The following is a 20483-nucleotide window of genomic DNA, read 5'->3' on the forward strand; positions in this document are numbered from 1 at the left end:
TCATAGAAGAAGAAAAAACAGCCCCTAGTCTTCTTACACATGAAATGAGCGCAGCAGCAAACGAACAGTCGGCGGAGACCGACTTCCCAAAGCGGTTCACCGGTCTGACGTGACGTCGTGCGCTCGCGCCCAGCTGGGAGGAGCGCGCACAGACGTCACCTGGGTCTCAAAGGGTGACGCCGACTGACACGCACTTGTTTCGCCCGCACTTCGTGGACGTTGCTTAAAATGTCTACCGCTTATTCGGTCAGTTTATTAAGTCGAAGTGTTTCGAAAGAACTGCATTCACCGACTGTAAACTAGCTCGTGAACTAACTACGGCCATTGATGTGACGTCAGACCATAATGAGAGAGGCCACGCGTGCACGTGGTATCCGTGGCACAGCTGTCCACAGCGCAGACATGATCACAGAGCATAAGCGGTGATAGTACTCGTCATTTGTTTTACTTTAGTAATACAAAATCAAATCCACCGTGTAGAAATACTCTGAGTACAAGTTGTATCCTGCATGTAATACAGTATAGTGGCATTAACTATGGGCTACTTAAAAGCACGACAATGAGTATTGATTCATCAGTGTATATCACGAAACAACAGGTGAATGCGGAGCTCATTTAAATGTATTAATACATTTATTAATTATATACAGTATATATCAGAATGTATTTGTTGATTATAATTTGTATTATTAATCTGAATTCTCATTCACAAGCGTCCCAACAGTAACTAAAGTAATTAAAATCAACCCCTCTTTTTTCCATCCGTAACAATAAGTACACAGTATGCCATAAATATCATACAAAGATATACTATTGTTTAGAAATTGACCACACTGCATCAAAATTACTTTTAACTTTGGTACTTAAAGTAAAGGTTGATGCCAATACCTTTGTACGTTTACTTTCTTTAAGACATGTGCTTAGTGTAGAAATACAATATGTGGTATTGTTGCTATACTCTTCCTTACATAACTAAGTTGAGTACTTGAGTACTAGTAGTATCCTTCTTTGAGGAGTTCAGATGTTCTGATTACAATATGATTGTCCAATAGCAAAGGTTTTATAACCTTTTTATGTTTTACAAATTCATGTTTTTTTTCTTCTTTTTTTTCTCCTCAGTTTAATGATCCTTTCGTACTATGACAGGAGCTTACTCAGGGAAAATGTCTAAAGCATGGTTTCATTTTATATTTTAAGAGTAAAAAATAAATAAAACTTTAAATGATGGCTTCCCTTCAAGTAGAGAAACAACAACAGTCTGACTGATTACTTAGTTGCTTTAAAATTGATGTTGTGATTTTTCCTGTAGGCTCACAGAAGTTGGGCCAGTCATACAGTGAAAATGTTAGTGATCAACAAAACGCTAGAGGGCAGCCTTTCCCCTATTATTGCCTTTGAAAGTTCACACTGTCAGAGGTGTCCTTCCTCATTTCCTTTTACTTTGTATGCATGTGTCTGAAATATGAAGGAAAGTGAGAAAGACAGAGAGAAAAAGAAAAAGTGTGTGTGGCTTGTAAATCTTCCTGGAGTCCAGTGCCAACTCCAATGAAAACCACCCTCCCAAAAACTCACCCCCTCTCTCTCTGTAAGCGCTTCTCTTTGTACTTTTCCCTTACCTCAGCAACATTTAACTGCACAATGGCTTCAAGTATCACCGAGTTCAGATACCTGTGCACACACTAAGCTGCAATCACCAAGGAGCCAATGTAAATGGAGGAAAGTCAGACAGAGAGGAGGGGTTATGACAAGAATTTAAAAATAGATGGATCAAATGAAAAGTAAAGACTGCTGAAGAGGGCTGTACAAAAAGAGCACACCCTCACAGGAGCCGGTGAGACAGAGACAAAGATATTTGGCAACAAGGAAAGGAGAATAACAAGGGAATAACAAGAGAAGAAAGGAGTGACAGAGTAAGATTATTTTATTTCAAGCAGCACTGGGATGACTTGATAGACTATAATTACTTCCTCAACTTAATATCCTCTCAGTGTAATTCTACCCTCTGTTTCCTCTGTGATGGAAAATCATTGTTTTTCTGAGACTCAATGAGCTGCATTGTATGTGTATTCTTGTGTATTCTTTTTCTTTTTCAGTCTTTCAACTACAGCTATGTCTGCATGATCAGTGTGAATTAAGCAAATATTTTTCCTCCTGCAGGAACATTTGTCAATTTCTTCTTGTAGCTCATTGGATGTTTCAGCCATGAACCTGAGTTTGACCTTTGCCTTGTTTCTTCTCCCGAGTCTTCACTCTTGTACAACCATGGTGAGTCCAACTTTATCCGTGGCTTCTGTCTAAATTTGCTGAAAATTTGCAGAATATGCATTAACAACTTCAAACTAGTTGTGCACAAAGATGAATGTAAATGATCACCTGAAATAGTTTCATGAGCAGATCACATGGACATTTTGTAAGATATAGTCTTCCCCCAGATGTTTGTTCTTCCAGTCATCAGGAAAGTTTTGCGATAGGTGTGTAAATGGCGTCTCGTGACCTATTGAAGCGTGGCTCCAGTATTTCGGGTCAGCATTGCACCTGTTTCCTATCTCATCTGGACTTTGGGGGCAGATGTGGACTTGGCGTCAACTACAAAGTATATATATATAAGGATATATGGCGTATGAAGGAAAAAGGGTGTGATATAGAATGTATACCATTTTCATTGTAGTTTTGTTTGATGTTTTTTGTAATCATTCACAGCACAGTGATTGCACAAAGTTTATTCTGATTAGATAATAAACCTCTTCACCTGTGACACATCACTCTGATGAAAACAACAACATATTATCATGTGGGGACACATCAATTTGGCTCATGAACAAAAGTTTAAGACAAGTTTTACTTGTTTGCGACATGTTTATACTTGAGTTAGTGCATGCCTGTGGATTGACTTAAAGAAAATCTTGATTATGTAAGCTCTGCCTAGAACATGATAGAACACCTGTTTGTGTGTGTGTGTGTGTGTGTGTGTGTGTGTGTGTGTGTGTGTGTGTGTGTGTGTGTGTGTGTGTGTGTGTGTGTTTCTCAGGGAGGCAGAGCTCAGCGGAGACAGAGACAAGCTGAGGAGAGCCTGAGACCATATATTGGCAGAGTAGAGCCAGGTGAGACTTTGATGTATAGTACAGTGGAGGAATGCCATTCTCTGCCTGCATATATATCTTATAGAGATATAGGAGGGTATTTTTTCTTTTTTAGAAGTCCAAAAAATAAGCATCATGGGCTGCAGCAAATATTTTATGTTGTTTCAGAAAAGCTGTGTGAGCTGCTGAAATGCCACAGTCCCATGGGATCTTGGTGCCAGGTAGTTCAGGACAATGGAGTCCTCGTCCCCAAGTGTGTTTGTCCTCAGTCCTGTCTACGGTAAACACATCAAAATGTTCTGTATTTGACTGGCAAATATACTCAAACGTATCCTTTATAGTTTGTATGCATGTAAAGTTGCTTAATCACAGACTTTTGATTTGTTGATGGAACAAAAAAAGACGTAGATTTTGGGATGAAATCATGAAGGAGAGCAGTTTATTTAATCCAGCTACCTCGTATGTAAGCACTGGCTCATGTGATCAGGCAGAGGGCGCCAGTGTGCAGTGTTCTGGGCAAGACCTACGGAAATGAGTGTTTGCTGCATAAAGAAGCCTGCAGAAAGAGACGCCGCACTGGACTGGCTCACACGGGACCCTGTCTGGGTACACACACACACACACACACACACACACACACACACACACACACACACACACACACACACACACACACACACACACACACACACACTATAGATATTACACACAATTTCCACTGTGTACTGCAGCCTGCCAAATTAGCTCTGTCTTGATCAGTCCCAAAGGCTAAATGCACTGAGGAGGAGTTAAGCCAGTTTCCATATCGCCTCCTGGACTGGTTTCTGCTCCTGAGTCGTATGGGGAAGTCCTACGCACCTGCTGCCCCGCCCCAGAGCTGCCTTAGCCACGCCCACAGGACACACCTTGCACAGGTAGCTGAAACGTCATGCTCAAGTGAGCCCAAGCAGCAGATTAACAGACACCAAACATGATCCTTTAGCAAACTAAATATGATTTATGATGCACATTAAATCCACTACAAAATGTGATGCTCGAGAAACTATAGCCAGAAGAAGAATATGAGATCCCTTTTACTGCCAGTGTAACTAGACGCCTGAACATGGAGTTGTTTTTGACACCAGACACCGTCATCGCTGTCGCTCTTCATGCATTGTCCAGCAAGAAATCAATGCTAACAACCGACTGTAAGTGGCAAGTTCTTGTGTTGCGTGTGGTCGTCCACAGAATGAGACAGGGGCTCTCAAGAACACCATTTATGAATAGGATTTGGTCAATATTCACTAAATTATTCAATAAGATGACGAATGAAGGGATAACTTAACACCCTCACGCCAGCCCCCTTGACCTCCTGGCCTCCAATGCATTAAAATAAAATGCATTATTTTTGATGAAATTACATACTTCTTTTCAATAAAACCATTTTTGTGGCAATTCATACATCTCCAGCATTATGTGCATTGTGGCATAATTCAAGATTTTGTCTTTTGTCAGAAATGAGCTCTCTCTGTAAATACATTCAAACTTTCACACAATGACAATGCTAGCGTGCTGATGCTCAGCAGGTATGTTTCATAGTTTACAGTCGGCATGCTCTGATATATGAGCAAATGATCATATCATTTTGACCTGATGGTGACATTGAAAGAAAATGTATGAGAAGTTGCAATTGCAAATTTGAATATAGAATGTCAAATTGCATGCCAATCCATTCAATTGCTGCAGACCGTCAATGGCTAGCAAAGCATATTTGTTTCATCGATATGAATTCTAATATGCAGTGCAAACAATGACACATCCAACGCTTTAACTTATTTCCACCATTACTTTTTATCTTTCTTATTCTCTTTCTTTAGCAAAGATTTACCGAACTGGATAAGAACAGCGATGGGAAGCTGAGCCGCAGGGACCTGAGGAAGCTGCGTTACAAGAGGATGCCTCTGGAGCACTGTGCTTCACCATTCTTTCAGTCAGTCCCACCTTAGCGAACGCTACAGGGCACGCCTCCAAGAAGTTAGCTTTTCCACAACAAGAGCAAATTATAAGATTAACTTAGTTGACTCAACTTTGAATCAATTACACACAGGCATGTTTTTTCCTGAAAAGTCAGAAGCACATAGCATTCACATATATCAGCTAGTGATTCATTCTCAGTGTTGCATGTATTTTCAGGAAGCCAATAGCATGGGAGGGACAGTGATTGCATGGCCTATTTGCTAAGCAGGCAACATGATAACCCTCTACCAGAAGGTGACTGAGTAGTCATTAACGTCAGGGCAGTGTTGCTCACCGGGTTCATGTCACACAAAAGGTGTATAATGTGAACCTTCTGTCTCTTGCAATATGTTACGTTCCTACTAATTACTGAAACACCGAGGGTTAACACGGAGATGCATTTCGCCCCCGCTCTGTGACCAAGTTGCACCTCCCACCATGCTGTTCTCTCTGCACGCCATCTATCTATCCGTTCGCCCTCCATGCCAACACCCTCTTCCTGTGTCCTCCTCCCCTCCGATCTCATGACCGCACCATCTCTCCATCATCTTACTCCTCCTTCATGTTGAAGCACTTCTTTCCCTCTTCACTGCTTCCTACTTACTTCTTCAAATAGACTTATCCTCTGCCTCTTTCTCTTTCAATACTTCCTTCTTTTCCACTCATTTTTTCATCATTCCATCTCTCCCCCTTCTCTACCATCCGCTCTCCCAACCCCCCTTTCCCCTGCCAGTCAGCAGTGACAGGTTTTGTGGGAGTATGGCTGGCTGTGTCAATGTCAAGCCATTCCCAGCAATGATAATGTTTATTACCCACTGTGTCTCCCGCTGCCCATGGATTAACACAAATTGAAGAAGTACCCTTCAGAGATAACCGTGCAGGGTGAACTGAAAGACAATGGCTGTTGAAGAGCCCCAATGCAGTTGTTTCCATACACGTTATACCATCTGCATGTGCGTTTTTCATGTTGTGTAAGCATGTAACATGTACATGGTTCGATGAGAGCATGAATGCACGCCGTGTCATGAGGTTACCATGTGTTATACTGTGCTGTGTTTGCAGGTCATGTGACCGGAACAGGAACAGGAAGGTGACCCTGCTGGAGTGGACAACCTGTCTGGTGGATCGCTCCGAGGCCTGGTTCTACCGCTTCATGTGTTAGTCACAATGTTTGCCCAATTTTATTGTAATTCCTCATGGTGACAGATGAAGTAGATGAAGGTTATAGCTTACTTAAAGTTACTGTATTTATTTGACCAATCTTATTTCAAAAACAAGTAAATAAAGCCATTTGTCTGCAGCATTTTTTATTTGTCTCTACCAAACTGAAATTATGTGTTGTTTTGTTTGTTTTATTCACAGCAATGAGAATGGCTTCCCGCAAGCTGTGTCCTACAGTCAAAGAGAACTATCTTTGGCGTGAAAAACAGCCATGAACTCCTTCCTGCATTTCTTTTGAACTGTAAAGAACTCGCTGAAGACGACATCACCACAGTTACCTGATTTAAAAGCTACTGATGGCATCTCTACACACTGCTCTCACATCTGTTTCACGCCAGTGTTGCCGCTCGTAACATGGTGATTTATAACCTCATCAAGTTTGAAAGTCAGCTGGTTGTCTGTGCCATCATGTGTGTAAATAAATGTCTGAACAAATTGACCGCCTGTCTTGTTAATTACATTAGCTGACATTTGTATATTTGTATTGTAAAAGAGCAGAGACGATTGGCAATATTGAGTACCAAAGCATGCTTTGAATAACCAATTAGAAGGGAGGATGGCAGCAGTGCAGACAGACAGCGTGGTGTTCACTGAATGACAAACTAGATGGGAAATAACGATAAAGGGGAAAAGAATCGCTTCGTATGGGATGACGTGACCAAAGAAGAGACAAAGGGATAATAAAGAGGGTGAAGAGGAGAAGTAGAGGAAAGTGTTATAATGCACTGGAGGAGAGGAAGAGGGAGGGAAGCAAAGTGACTGAAGGAAGGAGAGAGAAGAATAAAGTGTGTTTGTGAAAGATGGGAGAACGTAATGCATTGTAAAGGGGGGTTGAGAGTAATGGAGTAATGCATAAAAAATGGATCAGAAATGAGGGAAAGACTAAGAACGGAGAGTGAGAGGGGGGAAGGGATGGCTGAGAAAGCGGGAGGAACTGAGGAGAAGAGGAAGGAAAAAGGTTCTGATGCTGCAAAACATTTCCTTTACAGTCAACTCTGTAAATAGCATCGCTGAGCACGATGCAGAATATACACTTGACCTCTGTCAAGGTAAAGAAAAAAAGAACTGCATGATTGACTGACTTTCTGTTCATGTGTGCATCTATAATACATGCTGCTCTAACAACTCTTGTTGCATCGTGTTTGTTTTGAGGGAGAATGTGTGTTTTACTCATGTTGGTGCTACAAGATCAATAGGAGGATGTGCTTGTGTGGCCTGCGGTGGTTTCTTTGGTGTGACTGGTTTCTCTGGACTAATTAGCCTTCACATTCACCATGCCTGAAGGATGAGGGGGGTGAGAGAGAAATACTTTGGGAGGAAGATGAAGAAAAGGGGTTGGGGGGAGATTTTAGTACTCGATGTGCGATGCAGATCAAGTGCAGACGCGAGGCAAGCGGGGACCGAGGACTGCTTGCTCTACATGTCGTGCAGAAAGAAAGTGCATCATCATGAATATCAAAACAAGATGTTTTCATTCCATCGGATTTTCACTCAAAAACTTTTGATAAAGTGGAGTGCCCCACTGGAGGGCTGCAGTTTGTCTTGGCATACGGAGGGAAAACAAGTCTAAACTGGGAGAAAAACAAGGCAAGAAGAAAGAACGAAAGCGGAGAGATTAACTGACATGGAACTTTATTTGCTAATGATGAGTGACCTGCGGAACGGCGAGCTGTTGGTCCTGTCCCGCCTCTGTGTGAAAATACAAAGTCCGTGCCCCCCGCTACCTCCTCCAACTAACATCTCTCCTCAATCGTTCCTTTCTTCCCCAGGAACTACTTCCTTTATCCCCAAAAATAAATAAAATGAGCTGCTGGGGCCACCCCTGGAGGTCCAGCATAGTCTACACACCACCTCCTCCTCCTTTCTTTGTGTGTCTTCATAACCCCCCTCCATGCGCTAATAGATTCCCTCTCATTACCTCTGGACCACCGTCTCCACCTCCTTCCATCCCCCCATCCAAACACAGAGAGGGCAGTTGTAGATTGATCCATCTAATCCTACCGTGCCTTTCTGTCAGACACACACACACTCCTACTGTCCTCCCATGTCACACCCCATTTGGATATTAGAGCAGAGACATATCTGTGTGCCACCCACCTCTCTAACCTTGTGCTCTCCCCTCCTTCTCCCTTTGGTGCTGATCAGAGATTTGATCTATGATGGCTGGCTTGCATCATTTCTCTCTCCCTCTCTTTCCCTCTCTCCCTCTCTCTTTCCCAAGGGACTCTGACAGCACAGGAGCAGATGGGCGGCTGGTGATGACATGTTGTTAAAAATAAGGATTCCTGTTAACCCGTTGTCAGCTCGCACACCCTCCATCATGTCCCCCCATTTCATCTCATCTCTCTCTGTCAATTTCTCATCATCTCTTTCTCTCACTGTCAGTCACTCTTTCTCTCTTTGCTTGTACACCACTGTTCATGTCGGCTATTACTCGGTGCGAAAGCCAACTAACTGTGGCAGTAAAAGCACGCAGCCGAGACCCCCCGACCCCCAGAACATGATATTTAATACATGGTTGTCATAAAGACGGCCCCGCTTGCATTATGCATGGCTTGTAAGCAGACATCCATAATAGATGAAAAGGCCAGTTTTGCAGTTTCTTTTCATGCAATTATGCCAAATGAAATTTTAACTCTCACTTTCTGTCGCTCTCTGTGCGGTTGGAGTTTGTCCGGCGACTGTACGTCCATCAATTATTTAAACGGCAACACAAGAGGAGAGGAGCTGTGCGGATCAAAAGAAATATTCAGGCCAGTCACGATGGCGGTGAAACAGAGAGAGAGACAGAGAGAGAGAGAGAGAGACAGAGAGACAGAGACAGAGACAGAGGAAGTGTGTGAGAGCTTGTGAGTGTGTGTCACCCAAGCTTGGGCATCGATTCCAGGTCTGACAGATGTCCGACAGATGTCCGAAGTCAGGCTACAACGTGTTTCTAAAATCACAAGAAAACTGCATTAAAGTTGTTAGAACGCAGCTCATACACAGAGTTGTAAGTGTGCAGTCATTTCTCAAAGGTTAATCACCATCCAATCTTCAAAAGCAGCCGCCGTATCATTCTCTGCCAGATTGCCGACTTTCAGAACTTCTTAGGGACTGCAAAGTGGGCCAGCGAAGAGAGAGGGATACAGACTGGTGGCTTTGAAAGAGAGTCCAGCAAAGGGTCCTCACTCAAAAAAAGAGAATATATATATATATATATATGTATATATATATATATATATATATATATATATATATATATATATATACCAGTTGTGATACAGTTATTAATAGCGCCACAATGTGCCACATTTTTTATTCTTTTTGAAGTAATGTTGAGGACAGAGAAAGAGAGGAAGGGAGCGAGGGGGTCTCTCAGATTTTAGCCTCCGGTCAGACAATATTCCCTCAGGGTGAAGTGGGTCCCATTCAGAGCGACCTCAATAGCCATTCACTGAAGTACCTGGTGAATGAGAGAGAAAAGGCCCCATCCCAGAATGGGAGAGGGGGAGTTAGCACACAATGTGGCGAGCCTCTTTCTATTTTCCTAATGATATTGATTAAAGAGCTCAGGAGAGAGAGGGAGCCATACATGAGGCCCACCATTGTGAAGAGATGGCTGGTGGGGTTAGGGAGCTACTGATATGAATGCTCCCAATCCCCTGAGATCTGCACTTGGCCTATAGGTGGAGGACCTCAAGCCTTCAATATGGATGTGCATATGCAGACTTTATAGGTCGTCTTTGTCCAGTTCAATACATTGTGCCCTCACGATACCATGCAGATGCACAGGTTTTTTAGTTCAACTCAACAGAGGATTCAGTCTGAAAGCAAGCTGACGCTAACTAGCTCCATGACTAGAAACAGTGGGAAACGACGAACATGGGGGCAGAAATCTCCTGAGGTTTAGGCATCAAAACTATCATTAGGTTTAGGAAAGGATCATGCTTTGGGTCCAAATAAACCCTTTCTAGCGAAAAGCCCTGAAGGCAAACTAGCATGGCACTCTCACAACCTGCCAAGAAATTGTCTTGCGCGTAACCCCCATTCAGAAGTTGTTACACTCCGGTTTTGTTCGGATTAAACAAACATATGATCAAGTGTTAATTAGTAGTGTGTTTTGTTACCTTAGGATAGAGACAGGCTAACTGTTTATGCCTGTTTCCAGTCTTCATGTTAAGCTAAGCTAAGCTAAGCATGATCTGTCTCCAGCTTCACCGTACAGATGTGAGAGGTGCAGTATTGATCCTGTCATTTCAATCTTGTGCTCAAGTCTATTAAGTTAGTTGCAGACTTGAGTTATTTAAACTATGTTTAACTGTATTTAATAGGATGAAATTAACCTTGTTTGCAAGCAAATTAATCTTGTATGCAAGATGACGGTTAAAACATTTTTTATGTTGCTGCAGCACTGTTAAACATATTAACAAAGTTAGATTTTACTCTTTTTATTTAACTTTGTACAGTTTATAATTCGAGCACAATAAATATTTGCATAAATCCATAAAGTCTCTGATTGGCTATCCTTCCACAAACAGTCTAAGCATCGATTAGGGCTCAAGGACAGTGTAACCTCGAGCATGCTGCCTGAAGCCCTCTCCTGCAGAAGTTATCAGATCAGCCAGACAATGGTTAATGTTGGCTATTTCACTTTTACATCCCCTCCCCTTTCCCTAATGCTGCTTTTTACAACTCTCTCTCTCTCTCTCCCTCTCTCTTTCTCCTCATCACCACCCCCTTTCAGCGACCTCACCGCCAGCCCCCTCACACTCACCCACTCGCTCCCTCACTCTCAGATTGCACATACAGATACACAAACACACACACACACAATCACACATGAGCCCATTTGGATTGCAAGTGAGCTCTGTTCACCACCAGTGGAGGGAAACAGAGGGAACAAGTGAAAAGAAAAGGAGGTGGAAAAAACAGTGGCGGAGGGAAAACGAGAAGAGAAGAGAAGAGAAGAGAGGAACACAGGCTCCACTGAACGGATGACATTCACAGTGTTTAGCAGGACAAGCCTCCACGTGTGAAGGACTGACAGACAGAGAGTGAGAAGAGTGTCTAGGGAGCCTTGCACGGCACCAGAGCTGGGACAGCCCCGGAGGTACACCTGAGCCCTGAAGAGACACCTCCTGAAGTAGGGAGTGAGCAGCATCCCGAGGGAGACGGAGTCAGAGGAACACCCAACAGCAACCTGCTGTCGCTCCTCCTCTCCTCACAACCGACTCTCATCCCCTTCTCCTTCTCCTCTTCCTCCTCCTCTTCCTCCTCCTCCTCCTCCTCCTCCTCTTCCCCCTCCTCCTCCTCCTCCTCCTCGTCCTCCATCCTCTCTCCCTCTCTCATTTGATCCCATCCCTCACTTCCTGCGCAGGAGAGGGAGAGCGTGCACTGAGACAAGGTAAGGATGCATGCATGTTGTTGTCCTTTCAGAGCATGTGTGTGTGTTCATGCGTGTGTGTGTGTGTGTGTGTGTGTGTGTGTCAGCGTCTCATATTTCAACTGGAAATTTAAGTCAGCAACTTGTTCTTTGAAACAGTTGTTTGTGTGTTTGAGTGTGTGTGTGTGTGTGTGTGTGTGTGTGTGTGTGTGTGTGTGTGTGTGTGTGTGTGTGTGTGTGTGTGTGTGTGTGTGATCACCAGAGGGTTTTTAAAAAGCTGAGACAGATGCAGGGCACTTTTCATTTGTTGCAGGATCGTTTTCATCTTGACAGCATGTTTGAAGGCTGTGCTCATCTGTTATGTGTATTTTATTGCTCACTGTGTCTGTCTTTTCTCTCTTGACTACCAATAATTATCTTTTCATTAGAAAGGAAGAGTATGTGGAGTGGGTCAGTGATCACAGAGCAAGAGCAGTCATACAGTATGTATTGAGAAAGGGCATGACACTGTACCAAAGTGTGAGAGATGCAGGCACAAATGGACAATGAAAGTAAGGAAGACAGGAGAAGGGTTAAAATATTCAAATGTAGATGCAGCAAGGTAGAATAGCCGTAAAATCCTATCAAGTTCCATTGCATTTTTCCCCGCCATCGTCTCGTCAACCCCCATCATGAACCACCATGGGCCAGTTCTTTGCTCATAGTAGTTTGGGGGGACAACGGATCTTGCAGGGACCACCCCATGCCATTTAATCTGTCCCTGCCCACAGATAACAGAAGGCAGATGGTCCTGCCCGAGCACAGGAAGATAGAAGATAGTGAATACAATGTGCAGACAGATCGCGCACAGCACTCAACCTGTACCTCCGAAACTGAGCCTGCATCAACTTTTAAATGAGGGGGCCAAACGAAGTGAAAAGCAGGCAGGAAAGGAAGGGCAGAAAGGGAGAGAAAGAAAAAGACAAACAGAGCAAGGTTGAAATATCAGTATTTAAAACCCAAACAGTATTTACGCAGTCTGGGATAAACATAATGGAAAGAGGAAACTCATCTGAAAGAGGGGGAGAAAAAGAACAGAGAGTGAGCGGGACCATCAAAGTCATGAGCTCCTGTGTTTAAAGGGGAGTGTGTATTTATTTATAGAGGGCGGTGGTTAAGTTCACTAAGCTCCCTCTCTCTGTGAGACCCAGCCTTTTTGCCTTATGAAAATTCAATTGGCCATAATTTGCTGAGGAGCCGTATGCATATTTCATCAGCGGGAGCGTTTTGAAGAAACAAGCCCGCCAAGCTGTTTTTTCTGTCTTCATTTTTATTCAGCCTGAATGAGGGGGAGTGTGAGGGTCTGGTAATATGTGACACACGAGACACATTCGACATGGGGGCTAAAGTAAACACCAATCAGCTTCATGTGTCTGGCTAAAACACCATAGCAAATGCATTGCGACCTTGTTGCATGGCAATGCCCCCCCCCCTCCCTCTGATTCCAATCTTCTCTTTTCCAGTTGCACTTTCTCCTCTTTTCCTCCCTCCGTCTCATTCCCTCTAATTATCTAATTACTGATCCAACATCCTCCTCTTCTTGCTCTCCATTTCCACAGCCCTCTCTTCCTCAGCCTCCCCTTCCTCTCTTCCCTCCCCTCCCATTGCAATCTGCCTCTCACCCATTGCATGTCTCTCAGTTAAAGCTTTATGGGTCGTTCACTCCCTCCCCACTCTTTCTTTGCAAGGATAATGAGCAGGCGCCTCCGTGTGACTTTGTAGCTGTGCGCCGGTTTGTGAGTTTGGATGTCTGCGCGTCCCGGGGCCCGAAAGACTCAGATGTACCTTCTGTAGCCGCCTCCATGGTTCCACTGTGATTGTCATCTGATCTATAGGGCACAGCACTGACATAATACACCGTGTTAGAGGAAGGCGGGGAGTGTGTTTGTGAAGACTCTGTGACTTTGAACAAATGTGTTTTCTCTGGGGAGAAAGAAGAACAGTGAGACCTGTAATCATCGTATCCACTATCACTAAATCACAGCCACACACAATCACACACCCGTATATAAATATACACATAAAAAAGAAAAGAAAAACAGTAAAAGAGTGTGAAATAAATAGAATAAAAGATAGAAAAGATACAGATACAGAAGAAAAAAAGCAGATACACGCTCTTGTTAGGCGTTTCATGCTGATTGGATCTGACTACATCTGAGCACCTCCAGGTGTTGTTTGTGTACCTCGCTCCACATCAGCATGGCGTCACTTTTCTCCTGATAAAATGGCTGCGAAGGCCCGTGATGAAAGATATTTGGGGAACAGACTGATTTGAACTGTACTGACTAAAAATAGAGATGTCGATGTAAAGGCATTGACTTCAGAGTGATCAGAAACCCACTTTTGCACTTTGAAAAGTTTATATTTTTTACAGTGAGTTTCAAACTGTGCTATACACACACACACACACACACACACACACACACACTCACACACACACACACACACACACACACACACACACACACACACACACACACACACACACACACACACACACACATCCCAGAGTAATATAGCAGTGGCAATTTCTATTCCTCTGCATGAATAATTCTGTCTGAATAGGAGAGGATGTTTCTTCAAATCAATGAATCATCAGCGGCCGCTACAGCTCTTTAGTGTCTGCATAGTACAGTATAAGTTTGACTGAGTGTGTGTGAGAGTGTGAGTGTGTGAGTGTGTGTGTGTGTGTGTGTGTGTGTGTGTGTGTGTGTGTGTGTGTCTGATTGATGTCCTTGACCTTTCCACCATGTGTTCTCAGAGCCCCGGAGATATCCAAGACGTGGTGACTGAGGAAAGTCAAAGAGCGAACGAAACCGACAGCAAGAACCAGCGATGGCTCTCATGTCCCTGTCCTGGTGTCTCGGTGCAGCTTTGGCTCTGTTTTGTGGCTCTCCGTGGCCCCAGGCGCACTCCGCCCTGGCCCCTGAGAACGAGGTGCCACTTCGCCCGACGACATGGTTCCCAGAAGGAAAGATCACATCTGTGACTCTCCCCAAAGGGCGAACTCGCAGGTAGGTTAACAGAGGGGATGAAGCAATGCGAAGCCAGGGGCTCTAGTTGTGAATGTGAGACTTATCTTATCCTTATACATCGTTGTTTATTTATTGATTATATTTTGGATTATTAATCAGAATCCGGAATAAGTTATCAAATAAAAAGTCAAACGTAGAACATTTCCCTCTGAAATTCGCTGGCGTAGAAATTGAAGGCACCATAAAGTACCTCAAAGCAGTATTTGTGTACACCACGAGATGAACTGTCCACCACTGGCTATGACTGACAATAAAGATGTTTTTTAAACCCAAGACGGCACTAAATTACTCCATAACAGTCATCAGATCAGATTGCAGTTCATTTAAGGCTTATGAATACATCTTGAGACCTGCTCATCAGATGTTCCCCTTTTTCCACTTCTATAACACGTCACCAGCCATCCGCCAACCACCTTTTTGGAGACGGTGGCTGATTCCAGCACCACTGTAGCGAGAGGGAGAGGAAGTGGAGCCCATTTGGCCTGAACCCTACCCAACAGTGCCAGTGCCTGCTTTCTGAAACTGGGAGCTGAAAATTGCGAAACGCAGCTCCCTGTGTGCTGCAGTCTGTCCACCGGTGCAGTCATGCAGAACCACACGGCAAATAATGGAGGGAAAACACTGATACAGAAACTAATCACTCTATTAAATAAGCCGCAAAGCGCCCTTGAGAATGACAGTGTTGCACATCTGTTTGGAACCGCCACCATCTGCACAGAGTCATAAATAATGATGTTTGTAAGGACGGACAACTAATATTTACAAACAAATAACCGCGCAGTTGCTTTTTTTCATGAAAGGTAACTGGCTGTGAAGAAATGACATGTTATATAACTGTTTGGGTCAAAGGGAGACAGGCTTTCTATTCAGGCGTCCTTTGGGGACGAGAACAGTTCAACATTGACTCATGAGTTAACAACGGTGATTATTCAAATTAAAATAAGACCAGACCACCGCAGCAGGAATGTTAAATGTCCTTTAACTGCCATCTAAAATGCAAATTTCGTATTCAACATGCAATAACATGTGATCACAAAAAGGGACATAGTAGTTTTCATGCAAAGCACGGTCCCAGGTAGTTACAGCAAACAGGCAGATATCCATCTGAAGCGGTCAATGCAGCCTTATCGTCTGATCCCCAGCTCACCTCTCCTGATCGGCTATCAAATGACTGATCAGCATGCTGGCAAATGGAAAGACAGCGACTGGCAACCGCTGCCACGTTGACATGTTCAAGCTTTTGGAAAAGAAAAAATGCTAACCAGCAAATCATCCAGCAAAATGAAAGAATGTTGCACAGTATGCACCGGAAGATAATTGTCTTCTCATCCGTCACCTCAGAGCTGAATGGAAACAGGATGTTATCTTTTTGACATTCCCTGTGATGAATCAAACAACTTCTTTGCGGTTATCTCGGGTGTTTCTCCACAGGCTATACTTCACGCTGAAGAAGAAGGCTCCGGCGATGTCGGTGACTGTCAGTCCCTGTGACCTCCCCATCGAATGGAGCTTGGCAGCCCGCACCCTGAAGGACAAACCCCTCAAGAGCCTGCAGTGTGAGTGAACAGTAAGACTACAAGCTGCACCTCCAGACACCTGCTTTACCACGGCTTAGCCAGACAATCAATTAGATATTATCATAAGAGATAGGGATTCATTAGAGGGCAAAGACCTAATCTTACTTTGTAGAAGAGCGTTTACTTTTCGGAACAAGTTGTAGTACAGTAGAAAGGATGATCAAACGATTCAACGTCTTATACGGTGTGTTGGTTTTGCATTGCTTCTTTGTCCTGTGTGTGCAGCCTGGAGGTCATAGCTTTAATTTACTGCTGCTCTTCTAACATTTATAGACCAATAAATGGATTCCCTTCATCCAATCATATAACAGCTGAGGCCTTTATTTTTCAAAATGCGATTGTCTCCAAATGTCTTTGTCACTTCTCGTAGATAAGACAGATGACACACATTGTACCAAATTGTTTAAACTCAAAAGCACAGGAAATGCTATACATTTATTCTAAATGCCAACCACTATCTCTGACAAGGACAGCTACAGTGTGATTATATCTGGTTGTCACACTGACACAAATGTTATATGAATCTTTGGATTTGCATTTCAGAAATATAACATTTAATTAAATTGAGCTCTTGGTCTGAAGTAGTTTGTACTTTGTAAATCAATCAAACCAATAGAATAAACTCAGAAAATGAAAATGTTCTATAGAGCCAGCAAAAAACAAAAACAAAGTCAGGGCAATATGTACTCAACATATATTATAGAAATCACATTTCTAAGTCGGTGCCGATTTCTGGAAAAGAAAACATACCTCAGAGTGTTCCATGAACACTTTTTCCAGGTTAACTTAAAAAGGCTTTTCTACTTGGTACAATATCATTATGAAGTTATAACATGAGACATGAATCATTCAGACAGTGGGTTTGTGGGTCCCCATCACCACCCTGAATTATTCACTTTGATTCTGTAACATTTGGTCTCATTTGAGAAGCTATTTCTCATCTCGAGAAGCGATGAACAGGGGAGACGAGTGGTGACATTTTATTTTTTTCAGGTTTATTTGATGGTTGCGTTATTCAAGTGAAGAGTGCGTACTTCAAAATGACAATGACTTTAGGTATGAATGGAAAAACTAGCAACCATTTTTGAAGTGGCATTTGACATTGCATTTATGTATTTGTTCATTTATGAGGCGTTAGGGTTTTCTTTATATCAGCCAGGTTCGGTGCGCTATGTTTATTGTTCTTGTTTTATGCAATTTGCAGTGCTTAATGTGTCATGCAACCCCCCAGAATCCTTTTTAAGTTGAAATATGTGTGATTGTACACAAGCATAACTGTGTTCACATACCAGATAACAGAGCAGAGAGAGATTTTCTGTAGTTAGGGAGGTCTTTGTCTGCACAGCGAAGACCAAGCATCCAAACAAAGTAGCAATACGCAACCACACATTGATCATTTATATGTGTAGAAATATGTTTTCAATTTATCTTTCTTTTCTCTCAGGGAGCACCAAAAAAAGTATCCCTGAGGTGTGGTGGCGAGGTCCCGGGATTGAGGAGAAAATGCACAGTTTCACGGGCAATGCAGTTAACACCTACAGGGGTCCTTCCTATCAACAGGCTTCCATCTACATCCTGAGGCTGCGCTCCAAACAGGAGAACACCAGAGCTACAGTGTACCTCCATGAAGGCGTGGGGCCCTCAGGCGCCTTCCCTCTCCTCCCAGCTGACCCCAGAGTCTACACATTAGGTGTAGGCATGACCAGCGTCACCCTCAGCTGGGCACCTAGCGCCTCCATAACCAGCCTCCCACAGACGCAGAAAGGCTATGACTACTGTGTCCTTGTCAACTCTCAGCAAAACTACCCCAGTCTTTGTGCTGCACAAGAGAGCACGGGAAAAAAGAAGGAACAGAATCAAGAAAAGAAGGAGAGGAAGAGAGTGACCGCGTGGCCGATTCTGAAAGAGTGGTGGTGGCAGCAGTGGGACTCTTATCCTGAAGCCCAGAGTCCGCCTTCCTCCCTCGCTGATGAATATGCGGATCTCCAGTGTGCGTGTCAGGGGACGGAGAGTGTTTGCACCGTCTCTGAGCTCCTGCCTGACACCCAGTATCACTTTGACGTCTTTGTGATCGACAGGCTGAACGGGACCAGCATGCCGTACAAGGGGACGTTCGCTCGAACGCACGAGGAGGCTCAGACGTCTATCGTCACTCTGAGAGAAGGGGAGCTGAGATGGGTGACCTTCCGCGACAGAGGCTCCAACTCGGAGCAGTTCTTCACTTTCCGCCCTCGTGGCCTGCAGCAGAGTGGCCTCCTCACCTTGCAGAGCTGCGCTGGAGGTGAAAAGGTCAAGGTCACTGTGTCCAGTAAAGGTCAGGTTTTGACCTCACAGGCTGTAGGGGGGGATTTAGTGCACATTTGGCTCCAGGGAAGTCTGTTCTATCTCATCCATTTGGAGAGAGAAGGAACTACCACAGACCCAGCTCTCCCAGGAGGTCTGATGGCTTCAGTCAAAATGCAGACCTCCTCAGCGTATCACCGCAAAGGGGTCCCATCTCTGCCCTCCACTTTGCAGATAAAATCCTTTAACCGGTTGCGTGGTTGCAACAGTGTCACCCTGGCGTGGATGGGCACAGAAGAAAGAAGTCTGTACTGCGTGTACCGCAGAAAGCTGGGAGACGGTGAAGCTGAGGCGGGGGGAGCATCAGCTCTAACTGCACCCTGTCTGGGACCAGAGTCCCGCTCTGACACCGAGAGGGTTCTTTGCAAATATTTCCAGGAGCTGAATCCTCGGCGGGCCGTCACTACAGCTGTGATCGGGGGCCTGGAGCCCGGGATGGCCTATGTGTTTGATGTCTATCTAATGAGACGCTGGGGGATCCCTATCAAGTATGCCAGTAAGATGGTGAAGACCAGAAAGGAATGCTGAGTTGCCGCCCCCTACAGGAAGTTTTTAGACTGTCCCAGTTTAGGGGAAAACGCATCGGCCATGGACATGCTGAAAAGACTGACCATGAGAACGAAGCCATTTGACTGTTGTGGAGAGACTGTTACCATAACAAGGAAATATTCCCCCAGGAGGACCAATGGTTTTATGCAAACTCCACTCGCACTATGCAAGTGGATGGAAAGCATATGAGAAGGATTTGCACACCAGCAGAAGTTCATAACGTTTATAATACAACTCTTGTGCTTTTGTCATTTTGTTTTTCATTGTAGACCATGGTAATGATGTGCCAGTTGTCCAAGTGCTTATTTTGTGTCGGAGTACAAAGGACAGATGAGGTTTGTGATGACAGAAAGTCAATACAAAAACAACAACAACAGGGACTGTGCCAAATATGCAACAGAAACAGATGGGGCAATAATTGGATAACATCTGAGAACGGGGGGAGGGGGGGCTTTGCAGTGTATATCTCCAGTGCTGCATCTTGTACAGGCTTATAAACACAGATGGGCGCAATCTACAGATGCTTAGTTCAAAGTCAGTGTGTATCTTTGTGTTCTGCTTTCGCATGAAGCAGTGAAAAATACTTAGTGACTTGCTTCAATGTCTTTGATGTATTCTTGTGCTGCTTCAAACGCACCAATAAACACTAGGGTATCTGTATGTTCTTGACTGAGTGATGCATGTATGGAGACTGGATTGTCAAATTAGATTTTCTTGCTACCACATTGTTTTTAGATAGCTCTCACTTTTACTGTAGTAGATGAAGCTTTGTGCAGCTCAGTGTCATATTAATATATGACATTAAATTCATTTTTGTATGGACTAAACTGTTGGTAACTAGATGGGGTTGCGTTGGAAAGACCCAGGTTGTAAAATATATTACAGGGTAACTAAAATACTGTATCCTCTGTTGCTTGAACCCTGCATTGTCAGGTATTTATCTTTCTGAAAGACAAAACTGTCCTTCTGCTGTAAAAGTATTTCTTTCTCTCTTTTTTTTACCAACAACCCTCGGCTGCAAAAGATACTTAAGTGAGTAAAGTGTGTCAGTAAAGAGTCATGATAGTGTTATAATATAGGTTACGTCATGTTCAGTAAATACGTTTAGGATCAATGTTACAAAAGTGTGAGTTTGGATTGTATTAATGGAGTCAGGAATAGGTTTAAAACAAAATAACGTTTAATTCATTAATTATTACCAGAGTCGACTGATCACATTTAGTTTCACTGAGTATAACTCCATGAAAATCAATATGAATATAAACAGTAAAGATAGTGG

The 20483-nt window shown here is 43.7% G+C and overlaps 2 protein-coding genes across 2 annotated transcripts; both read left to right on the forward strand.

The window, feature by feature from the left end:
- The first annotated feature begins 1835 nt into the window (after positions 1-1835).
- Positions 1836-6709, forward strand: sparcl2 (SPARC-like 2). Its single transcript, XM_079230101.1, has 9 exons — positions 1836-1910; positions 2158-2265; positions 3029-3101; positions 3249-3360; positions 3568-3686; positions 3840-3994; positions 4937-5049; positions 6138-6232; positions 6438-6709. The coding sequence occupies exons 2-9, from the start codon at positions 2203-2205 to the stop codon at positions 6509-6511; spliced, it is 804 nt and encodes a 267-aa protein (XP_079086227.1). The 5' UTR covers positions 1836-1910; positions 2158-2202; the 3' UTR covers positions 6512-6709.
- Positions 6710-14535: 7826 nt separating this feature from the next.
- ndnfl (neuron-derived neurotrophic factor, like) lies at positions 14536-19183 on the forward strand (the record flags this gene model as incomplete). The annotated part of the gene is made up of 3 exons (XM_079229980.1): positions 14536-14714; positions 16167-16291; positions 17757-19183. The coding sequence occupies 3 exons, from the start codon at positions 14536-14538 to the stop codon at positions 19181-19183; spliced, it is 1731 nt and encodes a 576-aa protein (XP_079086106.1).
- Positions 19184-20483: the final 1300 nt, after the last annotated feature.

Source organism: Taurulus bubalis (assembly GCF_910589615.1).
Source record: "Taurulus bubalis genome assembly, chromosome: 14".
NCBI classification, from domain to species: Eukaryota; Metazoa; Chordata; class Actinopteri; order Perciformes; family Cottidae; genus Taurulus; species Taurulus bubalis.